This window comes from Berghia stephanieae, chromosome 1, assembly GCF_034508935.2.
Source record: "Berghia stephanieae isolate SIO BIC M18660-M18661 chromosome 1, UCSD_Bste_1.3, whole genome shotgun sequence".
Taxonomy (NCBI): domain Eukaryota; kingdom Metazoa; phylum Mollusca; class Gastropoda; order Nudibranchia; family Aeolidiidae; genus Berghia; species Berghia stephanieae.
Genome location: NC_088360.1, coordinates 4,534,507 through 4,550,314, shown reverse-complemented (window position 1 = coordinate 4,550,314; position 15,808 = coordinate 4,534,507). Strand labels below are relative to the sequence as shown.

The window sequence follows — 15,808 nt, the reverse complement described above, 5'->3', positions numbered from 1 at the left end:
GCGTGTTTACACTTTTTAGGAAATATCCAATTGTAGGACAGCAACCAGTCATGTGATTGATGACTCAGCTGGATGAAATCCTGAATATAGATCGCTCCCTTTGTATCTAGATAACAAGTGCATTATCTCAATTATTTGATTATCTAGGAGGTCCCAATAGCTCAGTAAGTGGAGCACTCACTTCACAAGCAAAAGGATTGAGATCGATCCCTTGAGTGCAGTTGAGATTTTTTTTCTGAACAATCCTTTCAACCTGAAGTGAGTGGGTAGCTGGATTTCTTAGATCTGGTGGAAAGTACATTGCAATAGACTATCATCCTATCCCAAGGGTAGAAAGCAATTGCTATTATCCCATTTCAAGCTGTAGATACTGGGATACATTCCAGCTCCATTTGCCTGATGGCTCTGACGGGATCTAGATGACAAATACATTATCTTGCCCCTTGATAATCTACGTGGATATGAAATCTAAAACTTGAGCTTTTTTATAGCGCAATATCCACCAAACGTAGAACGAAAAATGACGCCTGTTAGGTGATATTACATTTTTTTTCAGACAGGGACAACGCTTTTAACAGCCAGGTACTCATTTTACACCTGAGTACAGTTAGAGAATGTAATTAAAGAGCCTATTCCAAGGATTCAACTTTGCGCCAAGCGAGGCTCGAACCCAGGACCTTCTGATCCGAAAGCGAGTGTCATACCACTAAACCACATAGCCTCACAAATCTATCTATATTTCAAATGAACTATTATCAAACTAACCTTGTATTGAGTGACAAATGAAGCAGAGGAGTGGCTTAGATTGAAAAGAGAAGACCTCAGCCGATATAAGTTTTGTAAAACAAACTTGTCCAGAGAGTACCTAAAAGGTGAGAGAAAATATATCAGAATTTCTCAAAACGATGAATATAAGATTTTTTTAAAAACAATGATTCTAATGATTTCTTCCTATCAACATGATAATCAGTCCAATTCACAGTAGAGCATGGATAAAAAGAACAACACCAAGCAGAAAAAGCAGCAATTTATATCAACATTTTGGCACCAACCTATATTTAGAGCGATACTAAAGTGCTAGGCGCTTGTAATGAACAAAAATGAATATAACAGCTTCAAAAAAAGAACAAAATACCAAACGTTTCAGGCTCAAAACCATCCTTCAGTCAATAACAAAAACAATAAAAACATGAATATATCACGTAAAATCCAGACAGACAGTAGTATTAATGTTGCTGCTCCAAGCTCGAAGAAATAAATAACAATGTGAAATTCAATGTAAGCTTCAATTTCATAAACGAAAACAGATAATGTGGATGTTTCAGGTTTCCCCTTTATCAACAAAACAAGATGAATGAAACATTACAGACGAATGAGATAATATGTGATAATCACATTGTTGAAAAAGGGGGAAACCCAAAACATTCACATTATCTGTTTTCGTTTACTAAATTGAAGCTTATATTCAATTTCACATTGTTATTTAGACAGACGGTAGAGAACTGTTAGGCACTTGCTGTTATGTTACATGCATTTTCAATAACAAAAGAAATACATAAATAGTGTTTTACTTAGAAGGGGCACCGATCCCATGAACCAGAATGAAGCAGCAATGTGTCTGAAGTCCGACGGCAATAACACGTTTGGTAAACGCCTCCATGTCCCAATCAGGCATGCCCAACTCCAGTAAGGGAAGTAATACCAAGGACACCTCCAGACTAAAGATAATGTCTGCATAATGTAGTGTCTGTGAGAACTGGAGAGATGTATAGTTCCTCTCGATGAATAGAATGTTATGTCTGGAAATGGTTGAGAACATAATAAAATAAATAAATAAATAAATAAATAAACTTTATTCATTCATTAGGAAATTGTGTTTACAAATGTGAATTACAAGAATAAATAAACAAGTGTTATAAAATAAATTTACATAAGTATATAAAGCATAAGGAAAAAACATTGAAATATTAAAATAGGGGTCCAGACCTAGTTTCAGAGTAAATTGCAATGCTCTTTCCACATGGCCATTCTATAAAACAAAGGGTGATAAATTGCCTCTGCCTGGGAATCTACTTTGATATATTTATTGTGATTTATATATTCAAAACCATTCTAATGTTTCAGAGTTGATATCTCGCTTCTAATATGTAATGATTAGGAATATAGGCTAAAGAGAAGTGCCAAGTTAAAACAGAATAATAAATATATGGGTGTCAGAGAGCCAAAGGCCGGATAGCTAAGTGGCTAATGCGACTGCTTTGCACTTTTTCTGAACTTTTTAATATGTAAACAATGTGTCGGTGCTGCATCATATCCACCGAGCCAATTACTATTATTGGGTGTTTCAGTTTTGTACTTAGGTACTTTCTCTGATAGATGTGTTGTGAACTATGTCCAAAACCGTTCTAATGCTGCAAAGTTCATACCTTACCAGTGATGCATCATATCCATTGAGCCAATTACATTAGTTGGATGTTTCATTTTTGTATTTAGGTATTTTCTTTATTAGATTTATTGTGATCTATATTCAAAACTGTTCCATTATTGCAGAGTTCATACCTTGCCTCTAATATGTAGATAAGCTGTCTGTGCTGCATCATTTCCACTGAGCCAATTACAGTTATTGAGTGTTTCAATTTTGTAAACAATTTATCTTCTGCAATAAAAAATGAAAAGTCATACGGTTAATTTGCACTGACTGATTGCATCTTTCAAAGTCATTGTGGACATTCTAACTTCTAATAATAACTTGACAAAAAAAAAAACAACCCCAGAATATTATATTCTTCATTTTTAAAAAATGTAAAGTGGAGCACTACTGGATAATAAATATATCGTTTTATCCAACAGTTTTATTATGACAAATAAACCATATTTACAAAGTGTTTACTTAACATATTTCAATTGATTACAGGGAATAAAAAAACAAACAAAAACATGCAGGCCCATCATTGAATACCTTTACAGCTCAATTTGATTGTCAGAGAGGATGGAAGTCTCAAATATATATCTGACACAAATACTTACAGCTTCCACAACAAAAGGTCATTCACTGAGATGTCAAAAGTTTCAGTCAAGACTACAACTGAAAAAGCTGTCATTTTCTTTACCAGCCACCGAATAAGAATATTTCAGTTTTCAATTTATTAAATTTCTACTTGGTGACAGTACATCAAAGTTTCAAAGATGGTTTGCTGATTCAGAGAGATGAAGAAGGATCACTGTACTCTGATAATTCTAAATACATCAATGAAATGCTTAAATTATACATCCCAGCCTAAACCTACGATCAAAGTTTGATAATAGCATTCTCATGAAGCCAAAATAAATGAGTCACAAAATCGTTGAGAAATCATTTTAATATTAGGCACCTCTTTATTGGACCTCTCCATTAAGACACATCAGAGGCAGTGATAATGCAAATTACTTTTAAAAACATCTTAAAACCTTTCTTTTAAATATGGACCATTGCATTATTATATTACTAACTTTTATATTGTATGTTTGAATTGAGTGACTGATGTTACGTTACTGTTAAGAACTTTGAACTTGTTGAGATAAGGGATAAGGCGCTATAGAGGCATGAAGAACTGTGTATTATTATTTAAGACAAACTGACCTGCTGGCATCATGATGTTGGTCAAAGCAGGATTATACTCAGTCACAAGTCCTAAAAACTTCTTGCCCATCTCTTTACATAATTTTTGCACAACAGTTGAACTGGAAGCATCAAATTGGATGATCAGATCAAACAGTTCCAGTGAAGTTTTGTTGATGGGTGGCTCAAACGTGATGACTGCACATGATGTCTGGAGACTAAAGATATCATATCATAAACAAGTGTTTTATCTCATTGTTTTGGAAGAAATGTATTCTTTATGTTCCGTTTCAGTGGAAATAAAGTGAGTGCTATTCTATTGGGACAACCTGACAGCCTTATCATTAGTAGACCTTTAAAACTGAGCTATCAGGGCCCCCAACCTCATTATTAGATTTCTGTCTTGAATTTCAAGAAATGAGTTGATAGTAAACATTTTTGGAGAGAAATTTGACTCAAATAGTTTTAATGCTAATTAGCTACATAATCAGTACCCTTATATTTATATTCGACAAACGCCCATCCCAATTATTGAACTCTCCTGAAGCAATTCATATTTATAAAGAAATGACAGAACCATTATTTTACTTTCTTTTTTGTTTATGGCTGGATGGCTTGCAGAAACTAGCAGGAAACGAAAGTGTATTCCAAATAGCACAATAAGTTAATCATTATATCTTAAAAATAATAGACAGAATTACTTTTCAGAATTGACGTCTTCTAAATTCATCGCAAACTGGACATTACATGGGATTCTCTCTTTCAAAATTCTTTCCAACTCAGAGACAAGACTCAATAATCCTTGCTGCACCATGATCAAAGTCTGAAAAATAATAAATCAGTTCTCATATTATTCTCAACATATGAGTTGTGTGCACGACGATGCATGTATTTTAAGACATGCATAAAGTTAAAATAAGGTAAAACCACTGTTACATCAAATTCTCAATGTGCAACAACGAACCAAAATAAATAAATAAATAAATAATAAACCCAACAAAAGAAATAAAAAGGAAGGGGAAAAAAAAAGTTAAAAAAAAATGACAAGGCAAATACAGACAATGAATGCCAAATTGATGCAGAGCAAATGTTGCTGGGTGGTCTGGGAGTTTTTTTAAAAAATCTCGATTTCAACCAGGATCGATCTCAATCACTTTACGTGTGAAGGGTGTTCTACCAACTGAGCTGGATCCCAAAATGGGTGGATAGAGGGGTCTGAAAAAGAAACAATGACTTCAACCAGAATTAGTCTCGTTTTTTGTTTTTTTTTAGTGTGGAGTGAATGCTCTACCAACTGAGTTGTCTGGCCTCCCGGGTTAAATTAAATTTCAAGCAAAATACTGTCAAAGCCACAAAATTGGAACAGCGTTCCATTCAACCAATGTCATTTGATAGCTTTGAGGATAAAGCATAAAACATATTCATCCCCTTTCTATAAAGCTTTATACAACAGACCTTATAATGACAAAATACTGTTTTGTAGGCAATGGACATTTATTTACCTTTGTTTTGTGCTGATCTTCCAAAGCTAAATGGTTGACCAGGGTCTCAAACTTGGGATGCAGGCTTTTCTTTTGTTGGATTGAGTACTGAAACTCCAGTAGTCTGTCTTGCAATGACTGAATAGTTCCTGAGAACAAATCGGGTTAAAATATAGCAAGCGGAAATGAAATCTTGAATTAGTAAACAACTTAATATAAAATACATATTGCTCCATTTTATTAAGTGAACATTTTGGCTAAACTGATAAGTTTTGTGAAACTTGCATCCTGCACGTCTCTGGATGATTAGCTGGTCACGGGAATGAGTGAGTTAGTGAGTGATAAGTTTTCAACAGAACAGAACATGGAGGTGGTGATGATGAAGATGATGATGATGATGATGATGATGATGAAGATTATGATAATACTAATAATGATGATAATAACTATGGTGATGATGAATGAAATCTAAATATTTTTCACTGCCTAAAATAAGCAATCTATAATGTTTATTAATCTCATTACCATTTCCTTTGACAGAGTTGTTGAAAGAGGATATGTGATGTATGGCTGATGGTAAACATGAGTGAATGAGAAGATGAAGGGCTTGTCTCACACGCAGCAAGATGAGAAGGCTTTGAGAAATGTCTGATGTCTCTGGTATGAGGAAAAGATGGGGTGAATCTTTAAATAATAATAATAATAATAATAATAATAATAATAATAATAATAATAATAATAATAATAATAATAATAATAATAATAATAATAATAATAATAATAATAATAATAATGATAATAATAAAAATAATAATAATAATAATAATAATAATAATAATAATAATAATAATAATAATAATAATAATAATAATAATAATAATAATAATAATAATAATAATCTCGTAGTAATAGTAGTAGTAGTAGTAGTAGTAGTAGTAGTAGTAGTAGTAGTAGTAGCAATGATAAGAATACTGTCAAAGCCACAAAATTGGAACAGTGCTCCATTCAACTAATGTCACTTGATAGCTTTGTGGTTAAAGCATAAAACATATTCATGCCTCTTTCTATAAAGCTTTATACAACAGACCTTATAATGAGTTTATTTACCAAATCAGGCTTCCACTAGACTTGTTACATCATGATTTACAATTCATTACAAATAATATATAATATAATAATATAATATACTTATATAGCGCACATTAATCCAATGGCAAGTGTTCTATGGAGCTTTACAATCACTCAAGACTATATAAACTAGCATTCATACTAGCACGGTCACACACATACCCCCGTGCACCTACATACGGAAACTTCTCAGCGTCCAAATACGCAAACTCTTTACATGCACATTACTAGTCTAAATTAAAACATAAAGCATATTAATTGTCGAAAAACGCTCTTCAGTTTTCAATTTCTTTTTAAAGGTTTCTAAATTTTCATTATTCTTAGTATTATAAGAAAGGGAATTCCACAACCTGGGCGCAGTCACTATGAAGGATTTGTTGTGAAACAAAGACTTTGAGGGTACCTCTGTCAGAAGAAGCATACTATTAGATCTTAGCGATCTGCAAGGTGTGTAATGAGATACAAGATCATTTAGATAGGATGGTGACAGGCCATGAAATGAGCTATAACAAAAATATAAAATCTTGAACTCAATGCGCTGCTTCACCGGCAGCCAATGAAGAACTTCCAGAATACGGGAGATAGGATCGTCACGTTTTGATAACTTCACCAATCTAGCCGCCCAGCTCTGAACTTTCTGCAATCTTTGAATATTGTAATTGGGACAACCAATGAGCAGAGCATTGCAGTAGGCAAGTATACAAAGAATGAAAGAAGTGACAAGCGTTTTAGTGATTTCAGTGTCAATCAAAGACCTAATACGTCCAATATTTTAGGATGCTAGTGACAGCTTTGGATGATTTTGGTGATATGATTATTCATGGACATATTGTTATCAAAAAATGCACCCAAATTGCGAACATAGGAATTAGAAATAGAAACTTTACAACTTCATACATCAATTTTATCTATTTTAATACTATTTCTACTACAAATAGAAAATAAAATCAATGACAATGCCCGCACTCAAAGGCTTGGTGAAGGTTGTATAATCATGTGACAGTCAGCCGCCCCAAATGACAAAAGACATTACTTAACCTAAACAATAAAAAAATAATAATATTTTACCTGTTCAAATAAAACAACAATTTGTTTCATAATTAACCAGAAGATTTTTAAACAATCTGAATACGAAATTTATGACATGCGTCAAAAGCCCATCTGCACAAACAAAGCTGGTTGTTTACAAACAATAGCATAAATTAAGTTGAAAACACTCAGCTCTTTGCTATTGATTTTCGACTGCCATTTTGGTGACTAGTTCTCACTAGATTCTCTCAATAATACTATTAACATTTAAAGTTACATACAGTTTTGTGTGTTGGTGGATGGAACTGGCAAACATTTTACAAAAATATATACCATTGATAGCAATACCTGTGTAGTTCACTTGGACAGTCCTCTCAATGGATGTGGCATGTTTCTCTTTCACAAAGAGTTAAATCACAATAATTTCAAATGTGTGATAGTCGGGTAATGTAGTTAGAGGGAAATATGTAAGAATCACTCACTCATTGGCACACTAATTAAGTGTGTATATTGATACACTCTGAATCTTTCTGATAGACCTACATCATCATCATCATCTAGTCAGCTGATCCTGCGTAGGACGTTGCTTCCCGAACTTTCTTGCGAAACAGATTACGGTTTTCCGCCAGTCTACTTGCTTGAGTTGCTGTCATTCCCAGCCATTCACATATATCTTGTTCCCAGCTTCTTGTTGGTCTACCTCTTCCTCTCTTGCCGTCTACCCTACACTGTAGTTAAATAGACACACACTATTCGTTTCACCCTCCTTCCACAATAAGGTAGACAAACCCTACTACTTGTAGATTTTCTTGTTAAATTTGATAGAGCAGTGAAATCATTGAAATAAATCGGCACGCCTCTCATTCAAGCAAACAAATTAAGCAGAAAAAAACCCAAAAAACCATGTCCCAGACAAATCATTCTTATTAAGCCGACCTGTACTACATTTATGTTCCATTTCTTTTGATGTTCGACTTTGCACTGTGTTTTCCTTCCATATAAACCTCAAGGTGTCTACACTTGTTGCATAAAACGAATCCTGATGCGGAATATGACCTTTCTGTTTCACTTTATCCAAGTATGGTGCCACAAAGTCAACCAGGCACTTCAACACTTCTTCATGAGGACCTGGACAACAAATGGCAAAGTTGGTCCTGGTTATTTTTTGTCATTGAAAGTGAAAGAAGGAAAGGGTTTCAAAAATTATATAAATATTGTTTTTCTAAGAACGATGACATTATGAGTAGTGAATTGATTCGATCTAACATTTATCGATTGCTTTGGGAGTCAATATAGTATTATGGGCTGTTCAACACTAATGGGGAAAGCTGAGGACAGATTTGAATGGAGGGCCTTTACTAATCATCTCTAATGCTCCTCTACAACCACCTCAGTCAGGAGAATGAGGTGATAAAATAATGCATCAAATTGAAACAGAAAAGTGCCTAAATTTTTTGACTCGTAAAAATGAAGTAATATATCATCTAAAAATATTATTGAATCATCAAAAAATATGGTTGAGATAAATGAGATCATAAAACTTTTCATTTAATTAATTGTTAGAATTTAGGGAGTTAATCAGTTTAGATAAAAGGACTACAATAAAGAACATGTATAACAAAGGTGCTTGTAACAAATTGATGGAGATAACAAACATACCAATGTAGCAATGACTATCCCGCACAAATCTTTGGGCCTCTTTTTCGCTTACGAAGTGCCCGAATTTGCGTCAAAATATGGGACGAAGCCGTTTCGTATATGCTATTTTAAAAAATTAATTACGACGCTGTTTATTGATGAATATAACTGAAAGTTGGCACACAGTAAGAAAAAAGGTCATTTTAGATTATGTCAAGCGACAAAACTCGTGCGATTACCAGAAGACCGTTAAAAATAGATTTTTACTCTTTGGAGTAAAATATTTCTAAAACTACCGGGCATGGAGGTTTTGTCGCTGACAAGGTAATACATGAACATTTCTTCTTTATGGTTGTAAAATTTCATATGAATATGACGAGTACTTTTCCCGTATTTTACAAAACACCATCCTAATTTGCTCTTCAAGTTTCAATCTTTTAATCCACTTATTACGCAAGATACAACCAAAGGTCGAAAAAAAAATGCCAAAAAAGCGTCCCATATTTTCGCGTTTTTTTACTCTTTGCGGGTCATCCAAATAAATGACACCTTTGAAACTGCATAACTTGTTTATTTATGAATGGATTTTCAAAATTCAAAAACATTTTTACTCAGTGGAGATAGGGCTTTGATTTTAGACAAAAATTTTCCTAAAAAAGAGAAAAAAAATTTTTCATAGTCATTGCTAACCAATTTGCTACTCATTGTTACTCCTTTATTAAAAAAAAAAAAACAACTACTGATATAAAGAACAATTTGTATACTTGAGGTTGTTCTTTATATCCATTCTCTATTTCATTACATGCACCTCATTACACAGAATGTAATAGTCTAGTTTGTGCAATGTCATTTGATTTTGCTGCTGACATATAGCCAACTGGAGAAGACACCTTGATTTGATCCATGAAGTCCAACTATACCTTGGAAGTTTGGGGGAAGGGTAGATTAACTAATTGGTCAAAGTAGAGACAAATGGAGGGAACTATTTCACAGCCGGTGTGTTACTCATACATAAATTACAGTGAATGGCGATCTCTTATATTGAATCTTTTTGAAAAACGTCACCTACTCTTATATATGGCTGTTTTTAAAGCTCTCATAGGCCGATATACCCACCATGTTATTAAGAAGGATATAAAAAATAGAGCCATACAAACAAAGATTTTGTGAGTCATAACAGACATTCAAAAGGACATATTGTCGGACACATCAAAAACAACTTATTGTAAAGGACATAAATAGCACAAACCTGTAAAAGACACTTTGACAATATTGACCGTTGACACTGTTGTATCATTTGATTGGGTTTCTGTTATAACTTCGTTCTCTATTTCACTAATTTCTTTCTTTATCATAACCTTGGGCAACTTTTTCCCTTTATGAGCTGTAAAAAAAAAAAAAAAAAAAAAAAAAAAAAAACAAAAAACAAACAAAAAAACATTCTGATAAAATGCACATGATCATGAAGTAATATTGTAATGTAAGCTTCAGAACTTTTAGAATTAAAATCATAATAACCATAATTTAAATGTTTTGAAGTCTATGTAAATCTACTGCAAAATATTATGATCAATATATTGAAATGTGTTGTTCTTATACCTGTGTTACTTTGTATATTATGTGATCTAAACTGCATGAAGTTTTCTAGTGGGTTATCTCCATCATTAAAATACTCAATTCCCTGTCGATGACTTTCTTCTTTTTCGTCACTTTGAGGAGGAGTGCTGTTGCTATTGTGTCCTGTCAATAATTCAGGATAAATAATTTAGTGTGATGGGTTTAATTATTAACAACGTCTTTGATTTTTAAAATTAGCTATTCTAAAAGAAAATTAACAAAATGTTAATGAGAGCTATTGATTCCGTGTCATACAAGTTTGCACTTTTGATTTGAATCCCAGAACCAATCAAGACAAAATCAAACCAACATCATTAAATCATTGAATAAGTTTTGACTATGGAGGCTTTATAGTCATAATCTGAAAAATGCATGATTGTTTGTCTGTTTTTAAGGGTTTTACAGCCCTTGCTACACATTTAGGTCATTTCAGCATCAGTAAAAAGGAAGAAAATGGGATAGTAAAAAAAGTTCACAGTTCACAAGAAAAGGAGGACAAAGGGGAATTGGTACAAATAGGGAATAGATGTAGATTCCAAGAGCATATTATCATTGTGCATAGTTTGAGATCACCTAAAAGTCTCATCCAGAAACAAACACAGGATTCCACTAGAGGAACACACTCAAATGCTTGAATTATACATTCAAAACAACAAATATACAATGCATAAAAGAGAGATGATTTTCAAGGAAAAGAATATCATCTCCCAAAACAGTGACTATACATTTAACTTTTTCCCTCCCAGCTAGGACTCCAGACAGGGCCAGGACAAAACCAAGTAATTTCATTCCACACAGAGACAAAAAGCAATTTGGAAAACAGATAGCGAGGGATAGAAGACACAACAAGTGCCTCCCTGTCCTCTATGAGAGGTCTGGAACCCCACCCAGAAAAATGCATGATTGATAAAAGTAAAATTTTTACAACTCCATTATAATTACCGTCTTTCCAAGTTTCATTGCAAGTGAGAGGAAGAGCCGTTTCCTTCCATATATCTATTGTCTCGTTTGACCAGTCATCTGAAGACATTTAATTGTGTAAAAAGTAATTTACTGATAATGAAGTAAGTTTGGTATACATTTTTTAATAAGTGTAATCAATCGTTACAAAACACACCACTCCTTATTCTATAAAATTTACAATTTAACATTGTCGTAATTAATTATTCTTATAACTTGCAACTTCCCAATTGTATGTGAAAACGTAGGCAAACAAGTTATCAAATAATTCTAAGATGTGGACTGTAAAAAGTAATAAACAAAAATAAAAATAACATCTAACAATGGCTAAAGAAGGATTTTGAGCCCGAAACGTTTCTTGTTTGGTATTTTTTTTTTAAAGCTTTTATATTCATTTCTGGTCATTACTTATTAAATAATAATTTGTATAGTAAATAAGACACTCCTGACAAGATTTAGGATTGATTTTAAAGACAAAATCTTGATATGAAACTAATGAAATTCAAAGAGTCTTTCAGAGCCACCAGGCCCATGGATCCAGAGTTTATCCCGGTTTCTGTAGCATGAAATGGAGAATAGCAGTTGCTTGCTACCCTTTGGATGGGACTTTGTCTATTGCAAAGGACTTTCCACCAGATCTAGCAGTCCCAGCTACCCAATCACTGCTGGGTGGACACGGGGGTCAGAAAAATAAATCTCGACCGCACCCGGGATCGATCTCGGTCCCTTTGCTTGTGAAGTGAGTGCTCTACCAACTGAGCTATCCGGACCCCCATTCAAAGTGTTAAGAAGTATTAAAATCTTTAATTGCAGAAACGAGCTGAATCATTGATTTCAAAATCGCTGAAATAATAAAAATGCATGATGGTATGTAATCCATCATGGTGTGGAATGAATGTGTAAAGTGCCTTGACATCCAAGTTGAAGATAAGCCTGAGAACATTGATCATGCATTGGACTTCCTTAAGGAACACAGACGATGTCCTTGATGCACAATTTCCAAGAGGGCACAAAGCACGGGAAAACAGTATTGAGAAACAACAACACATTTTCTGTTAGAAAGGAACAACACTGCTTCCTTTACACTGTCTTGTTTGTAATCAAGTAATAAAAAAAATTTTTAAATGAGCTTTTATCTAGCGCAATATCCATTAAACGTGCTCAAAGCGCTTTACAAGGGGTCCCTAGCCAACAGCAACACGTAACATGTAGAACGAGACATGACGCCTGTGAGGCGACATTACAATTTTTTTCCGACTTAAACAACGCTGTTTACAGCCAGGTACTCATTTTACACCTGAGTACAGTGAGAGAATGTGAGTAAAGAGTCTTTTCCAAGGACTCAACTATGCGCCAAACGAGGCTCAAACCCAGGACCTTCTGATCCAAAAGCGAGTATCATACCACTAGACCACATAGCCGCATAAGTAGTAGTCTAAGGTTCGGTCAAAAGTCAGGAAAAGGATATTTTTTTCTCTAGTATTCATCTTGTGCTCTGGCACTGTTTCACACATATGTTTCAAAATCTTTCTATTGCAGGAATGCCTGCTCCCACATTTTTCACTGAATTTGGCAGAAGACCAGAAAAAATGCAATGATAATGTAAAATGCAAGTTTCCAACCTTTTTGAAGCATTGAGGTCTTCGTGTAATGTTCTACAGGTAATGGTTTTGGCAGTTTGAGATCGGATCCTATTACAATAATTTCCTTCAAAGGATCCTCAATACACCAAAGTTGTTGCACTGATCCAGACTCTACAACCTCCTTGTTATAAGGTAAGCTGTCCACCTCAGCTGACAATGGAAACAAATCTTTGGCCCTTCCATATAAATCTGGCAACTCTACCTTGGGCAGAGTTGGTTCTGTAGAAAATAAATTATAATATTTTGATATCTTCAATAAAAAATTTATTGAGATGACAAATGGTGTATTTATTTTTTTATCTTTGTCATCAAGCTAATAATTCATATATATGAACGACTTAAGCCCCCCCACACAGCCGTTTATTACACTAGAAATCTTTCACTTTAGTTTACTACCGCCTCACCCCCAATGGGAACGACCCACCGTCGATGACGGGGAGACCATCGTGTGGTTACGTCATAACAGATGTCCAGAACGTGAGAACTGGCCAATATTTATCCCTGCCGGTAGAATGCACCGCTTGGATTTCATTTTCAGTCAGGCTATAGGACAGATTTCGTAAAATCGTTCATTTTTACACTGCAATTGCTGACCATACACATCTTCTATATTTTTCTATATTATATGGATATAACGGCCACATTTTCATCTTCAAGACGCAATTATTTTCATTGATATCAAGAAATGGTGAGTATACTTTATTCTTTCTTGAAAAATGTATATTTTTCTATTTAAAATTAACCTGAAAAATATTTTTAATTGTTTAAAAAATTCAAATTAATGTTATCTGAGTTTTGTTACCCTAACACATGATAGTAAATAAAAGAGTAATAATCTACTTTTAATATAGAATTTATTTCACCGATTTGTAATGACAGGTTTCTGCACAATGAATGTGTAAACACACCTTGTCTAATTCTTTGTTGGCTAACAAAATAGTCCCGTATTCAGACAAACTCCAGAGACATAAGAACACGAGTCCAAGAGTGATGATAACGTTGTTGTTGTTGTTGTTGTTGTTGTTGTTGTTTTATGGTGATGATGATGATGATGTTGATGATGATAGCGCAGTAATAGTAGTAATCGTAGTAGTAGTAGTAGTAGTAGTAGTAGTAGTAGTAGTAGTAGTAGTAGTAGTAGTACACACACACACACACTCGAGAGAGAGAGAGAGAGAGAGAGAGAGAGAGAGAGAGAGAGAGAGAGAGAGAGAGAGCGTTTGTGTGTGTGTGTGTGTGTGTGTGTGTGTATAAAACTCATGTACGCACATTTTTAGCACGAACGATTTTTATTGCATTGAACTTTGAACCTAAAACTTTCACACGATTTGCCATTCCGTCTTCACGATTCGCACCTTCCCTCGACAGGGGCGGTTGGTCACATTGTATTTAAGGCGGCACAAATCCGAAATACAGAATCAAATTTTATTGGTCTAGTTAATTTAACTTAATTTGACCTACTTTGTATGTGTGTGTGTGTGTGTGTGTGTGTGTATGTGTGTGTGTGTGGAGGGGGGTATTGCATTGTTTGCATATGTGCGTGTATTTGTGTGTGCGTGTATGTGTGTGTGTTAGAATATTAACGAGACGTACTCACAAAAGAGCATCAATTATCTTGGACAAAACTTGTCTGTTAACTTTCATCTGTTCATTATAACGACTCACAGACGCAGCATGTCCTGTTTCCAACGGATTTCATATATCTACAAAGTTTATATTTAACAGCATCTGTGACATGGCTATTTCATTCAGAATGTTTCTTCAGTGCCTGAGAGATGTGCGCAATATCACTGAATCCTCCTGTTGTCCGTTATAGCATACATCACCAAAAATCAAGCAATAAAAACAATGAAGCGTTTTACGGCTTTCACTGGCAGTAAGCCATTCAACATTTTAAAAATAATCATTATTAAATCGGCGCTGTCTCCTCGGTGTGTTAGAAACTAAGTTAAAATTCTCTGGTTTGTGTGGATCTAAATCTTTCACCGCTATTTTCTCTTGAGGGGATAAGTGTCGGAATTGATTATCAATTAAAAAATCAACATGATTCATGATTGGTTACAAATTACAGAAATAACTTTTTAAAATAAAATGATTCAAGATAAAGACAGGTAGGTTTCATAAACAATGACAACAGCGATAATACATTTTCTCTGAATACTAACGACTAACGGTATGACACACAACTTTAGAATAATTGAATTTAAAAATCCACATTTAATTCCAAACGCAAAGCACTTGTTAACTTCACACACAATCAGCGACATCTTTATAATTATACTATTATTAGACAATGCACACAATACAAGTTGAGTAGGGATCGTTGGGAGTGTGCGGGAATGAAGGACTCCGTGGGGTCAGGGATTTTTATTTATAGTACCATGGGGCTCTTCTCGGTGCATACTTTGTTTACTGTTCTTTTTGATATTTAATATATATTTAAGCAAAACCAACAATGATAAAATATATATTTATTGCCATTCTCTTCATCCGTATATCTAAGTGAATCAAAGCCTCTTCTTTCAGTGATAAAACTGATATGGTTTTAATTTATCCCAAGTAGGACCTCAGGGCGTGCATCGCTAGATTGGCCGTCTTGGCCTAATTATTTTAGCAGTGAAAGACAATAGTTAGTTGGGGAGGGAGGTTGGAGGGAGATTGGGGAGTGGTAACTTTCTTCAAGGTACAACAGAGTATAGGATAAGGACAGGACG

At 34.3% G+C, this 15,808-nt stretch overlaps 1 protein-coding gene across 3 annotated transcripts in view; it reads right to left on the bottom strand.

The window, feature by feature from the left end:
- The window catches only part of LOC144966344 (uncharacterized), a 50,337-nt gene that overhangs the window by 9,986 nt on the left and 24,543 nt on the right, over positions 1-15,808 (bottom strand). For 2 of the 3 annotated variants that reach the window (XM_078902673.1, XM_078902685.1), the window contains 12 exons: positions 13,074-13,313; positions 11,434-11,511; positions 10,474-10,614; positions 10,124-10,258; positions 8,173-8,364; positions 5,605-5,736; positions 5,101-5,228; positions 4,300-4,421; positions 3,620-3,816; positions 2,560-2,656; positions 1,572-1,799; positions 766-865 (listed from right to left, as the gene is read on the bottom strand). In XM_078902673.1, the coding sequence (XP_078758799.1) occupies positions 766-865; positions 1,572-1,799; positions 2,560-2,656; positions 3,620-3,816; positions 4,300-4,421; positions 5,101-5,228; positions 5,605-5,736; positions 8,173-8,364; positions 10,124-10,258; positions 10,474-10,614; positions 11,434-11,511; positions 13,074-13,313 (1,790 nt within the window). The remainder of the gene's footprint in view (positions 1-765; positions 866-1,571; positions 1,800-2,559; positions 2,657-3,619; positions 3,817-4,299; positions 4,422-5,100; positions 5,229-5,604; positions 5,737-8,172; positions 8,365-10,123; positions 10,259-10,473; positions 10,615-11,433; positions 11,512-13,073; positions 13,314-15,808) is intronic. The other variant, XM_078902681.1, reaches the window with a different exon arrangement.